Raw genomic sequence first — 15,447 nt, 5'->3', positions numbered from 1 at the left:
ATATTTATGATACCAACAAATATCATTATATCCTTCATTAATTATGTCTTCATCATATACTTATTTGATGTTATGAACCTTTGTAAAAATATATCTCTATAATTTTTGTTAAACTTGAAACGTTTTGAAATAACTTAGAAAATAGTGGGTTATCTACCATGCCTTTCTGGATGTGACAAGAGAACAATTTCACGCGTTGCATATGTCTGCACACTGCAGCTGCAACTCTGCGTGCTTAAAACGTGAAGCATATTGCTGTCCAAAAATGAGTGGACAACATTCCGTTCAGAAAAATTCAGTGGACATGGACCTCCCATGCAGCTGGCTATAAGAACACATAGGATCGAGGTGCCTGCCATGTATATCTGCGCTGCTACGGTGGGTACGTGCAAGTGCAACAAGTAGTGGTACTAGCTAGTACTAGCAGCTAAACCATACACACATGGCAACTGAGGCAAAGATACAGATTCATCAAGCTCAGCAGATTGAGGACGTGCATCCCAAGTTCCACTCCTCCCTATGGGGTGACTTCTTCCTTCATCATGTCCCATGCCCTCCAGTACAAGTATCTACCTCTCCGCCTCTCTATTATTACATGATTTTTTTTAGATAATGCCAAATTAGCATTGCAATAAAAGAGTGTGTGCTCAGTTACTATTTCTCTTTCCAATAACTTAGCACACATTTGTGACTAAATAGCTATGTAATCAGAGATGAAGAATATGTCCATCTAGTTTAGACAACCCCATAGAACAAAGGATTAATAGTGTTCAACAAACATTGGATCACAGTGTGTGCGCGTGCACGCGTACCTGAGGGCCACGTGTGGCTGAGTGTAGGAAAAATTGGCTTGGCCGCCCTCCTCCATAACACCATAAGGTGGCGTAGTATGGAGCGAGGAAACAAGATATGCACCTATCCCTTTTTATATATAACTAGCTTTGTTTTAACATAACTATATACCACTAGTACAGGGGCATACTATACAGGCGGTTGGTAACATATTTCTACTGGCATTTTTCAGCACCGTCTACGCTGGAGGCCAGTAGAAATGTGCCAATTCCACATGTGGTTCCTTGTGAGCCGCCTGTAGAAAACATTTCCACAGACGGCTCTCTTAGGCAACCGCCTGTGTAAATTTGACATTTACACAGGCAGTTCCCTAAGAGAACCGCCTGTGCAAACGTATTTTAAAATTATATTATTATATATTTATTTATTTATATTGTTATTATTTAAATATATTGATATTGGTTGGTGTTCAAACATAGCAACATGCAATTTAAATATTTCATTTCATACATACATTTATATACATCAAAGCTTGGTGCTCAAAGTCATAAAGTTAATTACAAGAGTATATACATCATCACACATTATATATACATCAAAGTTTGTTTCTGTCCTCTAATAACCCTCTTTAGTAAGTTTGAGCTTACTAATCTCTGTTAGCACCCAATATTGTGGCATGGATAATTGGTTTTCATCATCATGATATTTGCCTTCACGTGAAATGACATGCTTCATGATCATGAAGAACGAGCAGATATCCTCAACTATGTTGTCTAAAGCACGTTTGTCCATGCGCTCCGCCGTCCCTTGCTTATATACCTGCAAAGAAAGTTTATAACATCGTATATTGTATGACTTCCAACTTTAATGTCTGAACTGTATACACTAGAGCTCTATATTCCAACTTTAATGTCTGAACTACCCCAAATGATTCTTCCTTATATGATTATATCCTTCTATGAGGCCTGCAACACTAGAGCTTTGCTCTATCTTTCTTCATCATCTTCGAGCCAGTTTCCAACAAAATATTCCAAGAATATAATGTAATTCCAATATACATGTTTTTATGTTACTAAGTCAATCAATAGTGACAGACCATCCATTGCTTGTGGGAGAAACAACTAGTAGAAGAACTTAATTGTGGTGCACACAACTGGCACCTCTTTCTATTTTACCTTATACATATTTAGTATAAAGCAATTTACATAGCTATATAGAGAGTGATTTGCCTAACTGATTTCACACAGCTATTAACTCGTTTATATTGGTTTCTCTAGTTCACACTGACCTCCATCAACAACTAAGTGTCTCTTGAAGTAGAATATGGCTCGTTGTGTTGTGCATATGAAAGGGGTCACACATTGACTTTTAGAGTACAGACAACAAGATTAACTAAAATAGAAATATATTTCTTGCAGTATTTGATGATGAAGGATAAGGTCGAAATAATGAAGGAGGAGGTGAAGAAAATGTTACTGGATGTTGATTCTTTTGATTTGTCTGATAAATTAGAGTGTATTGATACACTAGAACGGCTTGGATTGGATTATCACTATACCAAGGAGATTGATAAATTAATGTGCAATATCTTCAAAGCTAGCGATCAAGATCTTGATCTTCCTACAACATCACATCTTTTCTATTTGCTTAGGAAGCATGGATATCATATTTCTTCTGGTAAGATTCCAGAGAAACTTTGCTATTGCAATTGTCATATATTTCTTAGTTGGAACTTCAGATATGTAACTTTAGAATGACTTTTATGGTCTCGACCTTCCACCGAACCAACAAAGAGGGGTTTTATTACTTCAAATAGTGTGGCGATACATATGCTTATGTCTTAAATATAATAATATCTGCTTATAAAGAGGACACAACTTATAGTATCGTAATTATATTGTTCTAGGGGTAAAATCCATTTTCCAACCGTACCTCCAACTTGCATGGTGGTCCAATTTTAAACCCTGAACTATGAAATCCGGTAGTAGACAGCCTCCAACTTTTGAAATTTGGCAAATTTGGTCCTCTAGCTGGTTAATCACTAAAGAATCTTAACCAATTTATTTTAGATTAGGTAAATATGTAAGTATTAGTTTATTTTCTAAAAATGTTATCTATCAGTTAACGATCTATTTAGATTTATTTTGAACTTATTTATTTTTATACTATTTTATTCCTTGTATTGAAACATGAAGAAGATCAACAAATAAGATTACTATAATAAGAGCACCAGCTTGAGATCTTTAGGAGAAAATGTACAGGTTTCACATTTCTCTGATTTAAGATATAAAATACTCACTAATTTTTAGAGGTTAAACAATTTTTTTTTATTATTTTCATAAAATAGAAAACCACCTTTGAAACTAGAGAGAGAACCTAATTTGCTCGTTTTCGGTAGTTGGAGTCTTGGAGAGCATCCAGTACCCAGTTTCGTCCTTCAAAGTTGAAAATTGAACTATTGTTCAAGTTGAAGACTAAACAATGGACTCTATACTATTATTCTGTCAGTCATCTCTTACAATTTTTTCATACTACTTCTAGCAACAATATAATTGATTTCTCACATGTTTTTAATGTCGCAGATGTATTTTTGAAGTTCAGAGATGACAAAGGAAATATTGTAACAGATGATGCAAGATGTTTATTATTAATGTATGAAGCGGCACATCTTAGAGTGAAAGGGGAAGAAATACTTGACAATATTCTTATTTTCACCAAGAGTCAGCTTCAGTGTATTGTAGATGATCTCGAACCACAATTGAAAGAGGAAGTGAAATATGCATTGGAAACACCACTTTTCAGAAGGCTCAAAAGAGTACAAACGAGGCAATATATCTCAATATACGAGAAAAATACTGCACATAATAATATGCTCCTAGAGTTTTCAAAGTTAGACTTCAACATTCTGCTAACCCTATATTGTGAGGAGCTAAAAGATCTTACACTGTAAGAACAATCATTAATAGCATAGTGATGTTGTACTAAGTTCTCTCATTACCATTATTTCTAGATATCTTCTCATACCCTGTATATAACACAGATGGTGGACAGAGTTCCAAACACAGGCTAACACGTCAATCTACGCACGAGATAGGATGGTGGAGATGCATTTCTGGATGATGGGAGTATTCTTTGAGCCCCAATATTCCTATTCACGAAAGATGCTTACGCAACTATTTATGATTGTGTCTATACTCGATGACTTGTATGACAATCATTGCACCACAGAAGAAGGCAATGTCTTCACTGCAGCACTAGAAAGGTTTGCAACACTTTTGTCCATATTCATCATGTTGCTTATATGGTAATAGTCAATTTATATAGTCCTACTTATTTATTGGTATGGAGAGCTCATATCTCTAGAAGTTCCATTTTAATACAATGGTATAATAAAATCATAAGTTTGATAAATGACAGGTGGGATGAAGAAGCAGTGGAGCAATGCCCAACATACTTGAGGACTTTATATGTAAATATACTTACCACCGTAAAAGCCATCGAGGAGTGGTTGAATCTTCAAAACAACAAACATGCGAAGTTGGTAAAAAGACTGGTATGTATTGCTGAAACAACAAGATTAAAATGGAGAAACAATTGTATATATCACTAGGAGGAAAAATATGGTGATTGACATATCTAAACCCCATCAAAGTTATATTATGTGTGTATGTCCAAATGTTCATTGTGCATCCTTGTGATTGCCATAATTATATTCTTACTATGGTACAATGCGACCTAGAATTAATTTAGAGCAATATAATTGTCACTGCTTTATTTTTATTCAATAGTTGTATACTAATCAAATAAGTGTGAAACATCTAAACTAATCCAGTTCTAACAATTTTTCATGCATTTTAGATAATCGACATGGCCAAATGCTATAATGCTGAGACCGAATGGCGTGACAAGAAATATGTGCCAGCCACGGTTGATGAGCATCTAAAAATTTCAGCACGTAGTAGCGGTTGTATGCACTTGGTGAGCCAGGGATTCATTTCAATGGGAGATGTGGCAACTAGCGAGGCTATTAAGTGGGCTTCTACCTATCCGAAAATCATTCAAGCTGTCTGCATTATTGCACGCCTCGCTAATGATATAATGTCATACAAGGTGCCAGTTTGTCTATATTTAAGTGCTAATAAATAATAATAAGCTCAATTATACAACTGTTCCTAATAAACTTTTCAATGTTTTTTCCTCTGCAGCGAGAAGAAACATCACAGAATATGGTATCTACAGTGAAAACATGTGCAAAAGAATATGGTACCACAGTTGCACAAGCCATAGAAAAGCTTAGAGAGCTGATCGAGGAAGCATGGATGGACATCACCGAAGAGTGCCTGAGGCAGCAACAACCAAAGGTTCTTCTAGAGAGGGTGGCCAACCTGGCTCGTACAATGGATTTTCTATACAAAGATGTGGATGGATACACTGATTCACGGAGTATTAAAGGCATATTGGATTCATTGTATGTGGATCTAATCAACTAAAATTAGGCAACAACGTGGCTATATATAATAACCATAGCTGCACCTGGACAACAATTCAATATGCTCATGTTAGTCGTGTATATAGAGTTTGTAGTATTGAAAATGTATTGTGTTTCTCGCAATATCTTGCAGATATACTTTAGTGATCTATTTCTATAGGAATATATTTACTAGCTGAAACTGTAAAATCCAAACCTTACTAGGTTTCTAAGTATGGCCTGTGGGTTCATAACTATTGTACAACTTGAGGTAATGATTGTGAATTAAAAAATTCCTTCTTATATCAAGAAAAAGTATGATATGTTTGCCACAAAGTTAGGGAGTAATTTCTGGACACCAGAAATTATTGAAATCGGACTATAGACACATGCATGGGAGACATTTAGTAGAGCAATTTTGTTATTATTTTTCGAGATAAATATAGATAATACAGATATTAAAACCAACTTATTTTATTCTAAAAACTCCAAATTATGTATGCTTTAGAAGTTCGAATTACGCTAAATATTATGGAGTTAGAGTTGTGCTAAATTAACCTGCCCTATATGACCGAATTGGGCTGGGCCTGGCTGGATTATCTCACCCCTCCTATTTAAGTGTCCTGGTTTCTTAAGTCTGACTAGGTTTTGTAGAAAATGTAAAAAAAACTATATCTATAAATAAGTTTATTATGAAAAATAGATTCAATGATCTATCTAATTATACTAATTATGTATTATAAATATTAGTTTTTTCTTATATACATTTAGTCAAAGTTGAGTATGTTTGGTTTCTTGAGAAACGAGAACGACACTAAAAAAGTGTAACACCCAAAATTTGATTTTCAATTAATAGGATTTAATTGGATTTATTTAGGTATTTCTGTGAACATTTAATAGAGCAAATAAATAATTTTTGTTGAAACTAAAATTCATTATAAGGTTAGAAACATGTTTTGTATTAATGCTGGAGCATAATTATTTTTATGCTAATTGTTTTTGGTTTTATTTTATTTGATTCAAAATTCTATTGGAAAAAGGCTTTGGAAAAGAAAATAGAAAAAAACAAGAAAAGGAAAAACCCACCCTCGCACCCAGGCCGAAGCCAGCCCACCTGGCTTCTTCCCTCTCGGCCCAGCATGGCGAGCGCGCGAGCCACCAGTACACAGTACTGCAGTGGTTTGTAACCTTTTTACACGCGGTTTGACGAACCGTTTGTGTTTGGTGACATGTGAAAATAAATTTTTCCACAGTCAGAAATGCATTTCTACATACGGTTCAGTTATGTCAACCGAATGTAGAAATTTTTTTTTCAGAAAATATAAAATTGGTTTTTAAAAATAGGAAAAAAATTTAATATAAGAAAGGCCCACTGGCTATTCGCCCGCATTTTTCGCGTAAAAAAAAGATTTTAATACAAAGAAGTCACAAGCCGCGCATTTTTTTACGTAAAATCGCGTGCTACGCGGTTGGCGGGATTTAAACTTGAGACCTCGCCCTCACACATACCCTCCTCTACCACTCCACCTATCCCTCAATTATGTTCGTATTAGAGTTTAGTTTCCCACATACTATCATAAACCAATCATAAATTGATTATATGAGGCTCTAAATGGATTCAAATGGAAAAGTCGTCAACTACAAAGTTTTATAACTTTTTAAGATCTACAACTTTTATATTGATAGTTCCTTCATCCGAGGTCATTTACAAAATTTGAATTTTACATTTGAGAAATTCAAACATAGTTTTCAATGACAAGATGATTTCAAATAAAAAAAATTATCAACTACAAAGTTTTATAACTTTTCAAGATCTACAACTTTCATTTTGACAGTTTTTTCAAACGAGGTTATTTGAAAAGCTCAAAAAATTTAAGTTCAAATGTATTTCTACATGCGGTTTCTTAAGAAATCCACGTGTAGAAATATGATTTCTACATGCGGTTTCTTAAGAAATCCGCCGGTAGAAATATGATTTCTACATGCGGTTTCTTAAGAAATCCGCCTGTAGAAATACATGATTTCATCTGTAAAAATTGATTTTCACAGGTGGTTTTGTAGTCGGGTAAGCCAATTTCTTTCCACTGGCGTTCTTTAATTAAAACCGCGTGTAAAAGTTATATTCCACCGCTGGCTTTGAGCATTTCTGTAGTGAGCGCCTTCTTCTTCCTCTCCCTTCCCATCGCTGACGATCGGGCCCCGCCCTCCTTTCGCTGACGCATGGGACCCATCGAGCAGCGCCCTCCTCCTTCCTCTTGTCGTGGACGAGCAGGACTCGACCGGGAGCCAACCGAACGTCCCAACCCCGATTTAGATGGGATTTGATGCCCTCGTCAACCAACCGACCCTCTATAAAGCCTTTGGACTTCTCTGCGACCCTCCATTTGTATTTAAGTCGCCAAATCCGCGCCCTAGCACCTCAGTTGCGAGCTTGGATCTCGCCGAGTCGCCGGATCCTACCGTTGCACCCACCAGCCCTCTCTGCTCCCTCTCGGGCCCAACCAAGGGCATAGGCGAGATCGCGGTGAGTTCCTCCGCCTGGTGTTTTTCCCTTGTTCTCTAGCGCTCGGATTCGCGAGAACAGCTATTGCCGGCGAGCTCCGAGGCGGCGTTCATGGCGCCACCGCGGCGGAATCCTACCCCGACGGCCGGCCCCTGCTGATCCCTCCCTAGGTCGCTCTCACCCGTCGGATTGAAGAGTGATGGCCGAGATTAGAAGATACCCCTTCGGGGCGTATTTAGCTAAAGAGTCCCTAGAGAAATTCACATATTAATCCACAGTCCAAAGCATGGAAATGTTTTTTCTCGGTTGGGTTATGTATTTTAGATCGGTTCAGTTCAAAATATGTTTTTACTAATTACAGTTTTGCCACTAAATTTAGGTTGCTCATAAAATGCTCATTTTAATTCCGATTTGACCCGTTCAACTTGCATTAGGTTCGTATTTGCGAGCTCTACATGTTAGTGGTATTGTTTTACCAGTTTGTAACTTTTAATTTTATGGTATTATTTAATTAATTATTCTTCTATAGGAAATCTTAGAAAATTCATAACTTCTACGTTTTAATTCCGATTTTCGTGATCTTTATGTTTGTGTGATCGTAGTGCTGCGTAGAATGTTTTATATACTTTTATATTTGTTTTACCACTATTGGTATATTGTTCTAATTATAGCTTGTTTGGTTTGTGTATGATTGTTTCCATTGGAATGCGTGTTGTCTGTTGATGATCGAGTATAGACGTTGAGTCGTGCGTTGGTGAGCAAGACCAAGTTTTGATGACTAGCAGCAGTCTTAGGAGAGCTTTGATCAAGGCAAGTATAACTTGAGACTATCCTTGTTACCTATACATAATTAATACAATATATATCATATGCATGTGTCCACCTTGACGACCTTAGCAAAATCATAGATGATTGTTACCTTGGAATCCTTGTTACTTATTTGATATGCATTTGGTGTAGTTATTGCTAGTGCTTGATATAATCCATGAACCTGTAAGGTAATTAGTGACTATGCAATGAACGTAAAAGATGACATATAACTGTATGAGATCTTGTCTGTACGTGATCACACAGGATAACAGTGCAACCATGAGGGTTATAATGGCTCTGGCTTTAGCTCAGTATGAAGACCTTTTCTAGCTTGTTAGAGGTTACCCGAAAGTGCGCTAGAAGAGCTTGCCGTTTTAGGTATAGTGTGCCCTCTGCCCTTATGTGTATAGGCCGCGTGTCATTATGCCATTAGAAGAGGGGCCCTATATCTGCGCGCCCAGAAAACCTTGAGGCCCTAACATGTTAGATAAATTTTTGAAAGGCTTCATAGTGATCCCTGCCGACCTTCATTGATAGTGGGTTAAGAGGCTGATCACCTCGGGCAAAAGGGTAAATCATGACTAATGGGTAAAGATGTACAACCTCTGCAGAGTGTTAAAAACTACTATACTAGCCGAGCTCACAGTTAGGAGCGGCCTTGGGGACATTTAAATTAAAGATGATGACGCTTATTAAGTTATTATGTTCATTTGGTTATCGTTTATGCTTTGAATTAATTATGATTACATTTGATCATGTGGTTATGGAATTATTTATGCTACCTTGATATTTGTTATTTAAATACAAACATGCTATCTACATATAAAAGCTAAATGCAGTTAAACCAATATCAGCTTACTTGTTGAGTATGATATGTGCTCACTCTTGCAATTTCTCAACACCTCAGGTTATGCAAATGATGATGATGATTGGAATAATTATTATCGATATGAGTACTAGGTTGGAGTCAACCAGTCAACACTTGTCCCTGTGTGGTGCTTCCGTCGAGAGAGTTTATTTATTATAGTTATCTTTATTGTATAAGACTATGTGATTATTATTGTTCTGCTATGTAATAAACATTGAGATGATACTCTTGGGATTTGTCTACTTATGTGTGCAACTGTTTCTAGGGCGCACATGAGTCTTTTAAGCATCCTATTTTGTTCTTGAAATATGGGTGTGACAAATTGGTATCAAAGCTTTGTTGACTATAGGATGCAAGCCTAGTTAGAAATTTGTCATCTTAAGGTTTTGAAAATTGCTATAAAATCATTTTTCTATAAACCTTGGTACTTTTCTCTACACTATATTCATTCCATTGCTATTCATCTTCACCTTTTTCCTTATTTTAAAGACTTATTCTCACCCTCACTCCTTGCTTTGATATGCTTTTAGAACTTTCTCTTACCACTTTCTCGTGTCATTGAAATAGGAATTTTAGGATCTTTACCCCTTAATAGGAAGAGAACGATAGTACCGCAAGTTGTGTTAATGCTTTAAGTATGAACTTTTAATGCTTGGTTTGGTTTGTCATTATACTTATGCTTGATTTGGGTCTTTATAATGAGTGTAATGATCTTGTGGATTTTCTCCACAATTTCATTTAGTTTATAGTCCTAAGGCATAAGGATTAATGAACTAAATAGTTGGGTTTCGTTAAATTCTGTTTGTCCTTTGCTGATTTCTGGAGCAGTTTGCAACAATTCTGGTATATCTCAAATTCCGTTCGTGCAAAGTTTATCAAATTTTTCTGGAAACAACTAGACTTCTTTATCTTTCCAACAGTATAAAGAACGTCTTCTTTTGAGTTCTGGAACTTGAGATATGACTGAATTTCTGAACTGCTCATGCTGGATATCGCCTAGAAAAATTCAAATTCAATTATCTCTTGTAATTATCATGTTGGATATTACTAAGATCTGTTTCTCTACCTTGAAATGCAGATGACAACAAGGGAAAGTGGTAGAGGCAGAGGCCATGGCAGGGGTGCCAATGTCCCAATTACTGTGGAAGAGCTCATGCAGACTCAGAATGAGATGATGCATGCTTTTATGCAACACCTTCAGCATCAACTTGCACCACCACCACCACCACCTGTCCATGTGAGGGATAAGTGTGGAGAATTTATGAAGGGAAGACCTCCAGTGTTTACTCACTCTGTAGATTCTATAGAGGCAGATGACTGGCTACGTGCTGTGGAGAAACAATTGAACATAGCACAATGCAATGATTTTGAAAAGGCGTTGTATGCTTCTAGACAGTTGTAGGGAGTAGCTCAGACTTAGTGGGAGTCTTATCAAGTTGCTCGTCCCAACCATACCCCTGCTATCACTTGGCAGAAATGTTATAGAGAATTCTGGAGCTTAAGCAGAAAGAATTTAGATCTCTCAGAATGGGCTCTATGACTGTGGCTGAGTATCATGATACATTTGAGCAGTTGGCCCGCTATGCCCAAATGATGTGAGGGAGGATGCTAATAAGCAGCGTCTGTTCATAAAAAGGTTTTTACTATGAACTCAGGTTGCAGTTGGCTGGAAATATCTATCCTATCTTCCAGGCTCTTGTGAATTGTGCTATTGTGTTAGATAACATGCGCAAAGGTCAGAATAAGAAGAGAAGGATGCCAGCACAAGGTTCTGGTCGCAATAACTGTCAGTGTTTCAATTCTTAGTAGGGTTTTCAACAGAGGTTGTAGGGACCAATTAGTCAGTGGAACCGCAACCAGCACCCTCAGCGTTTCTAGAACCAACCATAGAATGGGAATCAACGCCCTCAATTCTAGCAGTGTAATCCTAATCAACAGCAGAGTGGTCATCAGACACCCCATTCAAGAAATTCGAATGCCACCCCTATGAAGAAAAGTGCTCCCAATACTCCTAATAGTTATTTTTGCTGTGGGAAGGGGAAGGACATATGTCATATGACTGCCCAGAGAGGTTCAACCAACAGAACAGCAATCAGAAGTCTACTTCTTATGCGGCAAAGGTGAACAATGTGGCTGCAGATATAGTTCAGGAGGGACCAGAAATTATGATGGGTACGTTCAGCATCAACTCTATCCCCGCTACAGTTTTATTTGATTCTAGAGTTTCGTATATATTTATTTCATAAGCATCTGTTAGAGTTCATAGCATTCTACTAGTTGCCATGAAAACCCCTATGCTAGTAAACTCACCTGAAAGGACTACCAGTTCCTTATTGTTGCCCCTCAACAAGTCTTTCTTTAAGGGGGTAGATTTCCTTGTCGATCCTATGGTTATGAGAACTTCAGGCATAGATGTGATTTTGGGTTTGGATTGGATGAAGAAATATACTATGGAAATTAAGTGCAAAGAGAAAGTAGTAGTTGTGACAACACCAAAAGGGGAGTGAGTTAGTGTTGATGTAGCAGTACAGGCTCCACCCATAGCTACAGTGAATCAGTTGGATGATGATGTTGATCCTCAAGATCGTGTAGTGAATGAATTTCCAGGTATGCCACCTGACCGAGACATTAAATTTATTATTGAGTTACTACCTAGTACTGCACCAGTAGCTAAAAGACCATATAGAATGGGGGTTAATAAATTAGAAGAACTTAAGAAACAAATAAAGGAATTGTAAGATAAAGAGTTCATTCGTCCTAGTTCTTCTCCATGGGGTGCACCGGTTATCTTTGTTGATAAGAAGGATGGCAATAAGAGAATGTGTGTTGATTATCGGTCACTTAATGAGGTCACTATCAAGAATAAGTATCCCTTGCCTAGGATTGATGACTTATTTGATGAGTTAAGAGGTGCTTGTGTGTTCTCTAAAATTGATTTGCATTTTGGTTATCATTAATTAAAGATTCAGAATTCAGATATACCAAAGACAGCTTTCACAACAAGGTATGGGTTGTATGAGTATACAGTTATATCTTTTGGTTTGACCAATGCACCAGCTTAATTCATGTACATGATGAATAAAGTATTTATGGAGTATCTTGATAAGTTTGTAGTGGTATTTATTGATGACATATTGGTGTTCTCTAAAACAAAGGAAGAACATGCTCAACATCTAAGATTGGTCTTATAGAAACTTAGAGAGCATAAGTTGTATGCTAAGCATAGTAAATGTGAGTTTTGGTTGGAAGAAGTTTCTTTTCTTGGCCATGTTATCTCTAATGGTGGTATTGCAGTGGATCCTAGTAAGGTGAAAGATGTGCTGAATTGGAAGCCGCCTACAGATGTAAGTGAAATTCGCAGGTTTCTTGGTCTAGCTGGTTATTATCATAGATTCATTAAAGGATTCTCAAAGCTTGCAAAGCCTATGACTGCTCTGTTAGAAAAGAATGCTAAATTTATATGGTCTGATAAATGTCAAGCTAGTTTTGTGGAATTTAAGAAGAGGTTGACTACTGGACCTATGTTGGTATTGCCAGATTTGAGTAAGAGTTTCTCCATTTATTGTGATGCTTCTCGTTTGGGTTTGGGTTGTGTTCTTATGCAAGAAGATAGAGTTGTAGCTTATGTATCTAGACAGTTGAGAAAATATGAACTGAATTATCCTACTCATGATCTAGAATTAGCAGCTGTAGTTCATGCACTAAAAATTTGGAGACACTATCTGATTGGGCATAAGAGTGACATAAACATTGATCATAAGAGTTTGAAATATATCTTCACCTAGACAGATCTGAATTTGAGACAACGTCGTTGGTTGGAGTTGATAAAGGATTATGATATAGAAGTGCACTTCCATCCCAGAAAACAAACGTCATGGCTGATGCGCTAGGCAGAAAGAAATATGCTAATGAGCTTCAGGCGACACCTGAGTCTGAGGAGTTGTGTGCTGAATTTGCATATTGGAACCTAGGAATTTCAGTTAATGCTATGGAAGTAGAGGTGACTCCTACTTTAGAGAAGGAGATATTGAAAGGATAGTTAGAGGATGAGAAACTAAAGGAGATAGTACAGAATGTGGTACTAGGAAAAGCATCGGGATTCAGAATAGATGACAATGGTACACTTTGGTTTGGGAAAAGGATATGTGTTCCTGAAGTGAAGGCTATTCTATTCATCCTGGTAGTACTAAGATGTATCTAGATCTAAAGCAAAAGTATTGGTGGTATGGCTTAAAGAGGGATGTAGCTGAGTATGTTGTTGTGTGTGATACTTGCCAGCGAGTGAAAGCTGAACATCAGAGGCCAGCTAGACTGTTGCAACCAATGAAGATTCCTGAATGGAAGTGGGAAGAAGTAGGTATGAATTTCATAGTGGGTTTGCCACATACACAGAGAGGGTATGATTCAATTTGGGTAATAGTGGACCAATTAACTAAAGTTGCTCACTTTATACCAGTTAAGACTAACTATAGTGGACCGCAATTGGCTTAACTGTGAAAACCATCTGCAACTGGTTGTTTTTTTGACAAGTAAACCATAAATATATTAACAACACAAAGCTGAAAGAACCATTACAGAGTTAATGGTTACAACATTGATTGCCAGAAGTATGGGGCAATCATTGTTATGACTAGGATTAGTACAAATTCTTGAGTAATCAAGCTGACTAGATTGAAGAGCACAAAGGGCCTATCTTGCTAGGGAGTCAGCCATCTGATTCTGGGTTCTTTCCTGCACACTACTGAGTTTGATCGTGATAAAAGCGTAGTTGTGATCTGAGTATATAGTTTGAATCTCCAATCAGGAGGATTGGAGAGATTAGGACCATTTAGAAAGTGCACCAACCGAGAGAAGCGTCGCCTGGTGGCACTGGAGTTGATTCAGCAATTGTGCTGCCACTGCAATAGTAGCGGCTTCTGCCATGATCACTGAAGAAGATTCCTGCATAGTAGCTTTGATTAATATACTCATTGGTGGTTGCACATCAGTCTTGATGATGAAAATTTCTAGACCCGCCTGTCTAAGAGTTGATGTAGTAGTGTCTGGCGTCGTTGATGCGTTAGTGTAGCACCAAGTTCCTGTAATAGATGTTGGAAAAGAAACTAGTAGTTGGTCCATCGCCAAAATTGATTAGTGGCTTCCTTGATGTGTTCTTGCATATCTGTTATGAGTAGGAAGTAGGGAATTATCTAAATAAGAGAGGGTCTGTTCTTTTAGAGCATCCAAGTGAGAGTTCGTATGGGCACTTGCTGCTTGTTGGAGCTGGTGAGATGTCCATGTTCTTCGTTGGAATCTCTTGTCATTATGAGCCTTCCAAATGTACCAGAGAAGGAACATATTCTTACATAAGAGTTTATCTGTTATATTATGCTCAAAAAGGAGAGATAAAGACATTTGGACACCATCTTCTTCTGGAGGAATGTTATTAGTGAGAAGAGGGGGGTTAGCTGCATACCATATTTGTGTGGGAAGGTTGCATTTAAAAAATAGATGCTGATATGTTTTAATGTCCCCACAATAATCAAGTGTTTATCAATATGGACAGAATACCTACCAGCTCTTTCTCTAGTAGCTAGAGCTCTTCTAATAAGTCTCCAAGTGAAGGTTTTAAGAATTGGTGGGATTAACTTACTTTTCCAAACCTTATGTAAAATGTTGCTTGCATCTTAAGTTACGCTTCTAGGTCCTTGAGTAGGAAGCTGGTGAACCTGTTGATGGGAAAGATGGGAATAAACAGCCTTTGTAGTGCAAATGCTATTTTTAGCTGGAGTCCATCTAAGAATGTCATTGCAGTTGTGGTCAACAACAGGAGTAGATTGAATAGCGTGGATAGCCTGCTCATTGAAGGTGGTGGAGAGAAGCTGATGATTCCAAATTTGTGTGTTGGGGATCTAGAGATCCGAGACATTAGCACGCAGAGGGGAATTGGTAATTGTTGACGGTCGATAACGTCAACTTTTATTACAACTTTAGACCTGAAGGAAAACATGAAAACACACTAGTCTA

At 37.4% G+C, this 15,447-nt stretch overlaps 1 protein-coding gene across 1 annotated transcript; it reads left to right on the top strand.

Moving 5' to 3' along the window:
- LOC8085003 (beta-sesquiphellandrene synthase-like) lies at positions 360 to 5,563 on the top strand. Its single transcript, XM_002445120.2, has 7 exons — positions 360 to 565; positions 2,211 to 2,469; positions 3,375 to 3,738; positions 3,833 to 4,054; positions 4,210 to 4,345; positions 4,651 to 4,902; positions 4,998 to 5,563. Exons 1-7 carry the CDS (start codon positions 443 to 445, stop codon positions 5,280 to 5,282), a joined length of 1,641 nt encoding a protein of 546 aa, XP_002445165.1. The 5' UTR covers positions 360 to 442; the 3' UTR covers positions 5,283 to 5,563.

The sequence above is a fragment of the Sorghum bicolor genome, chromosome 7, assembly GCF_000003195.3.
Source record: "Sorghum bicolor cultivar BTx623 chromosome 7, Sorghum_bicolor_NCBIv3, whole genome shotgun sequence".
In the NCBI taxonomy this organism is placed as follows: domain Eukaryota; kingdom Viridiplantae; phylum Streptophyta; class Magnoliopsida; order Poales; family Poaceae; genus Sorghum; species Sorghum bicolor.
The sequence above is the reverse complement of the archived record's forward strand: the minus strand, read 5'-3'. Positions and strand labels throughout refer to the sequence as shown.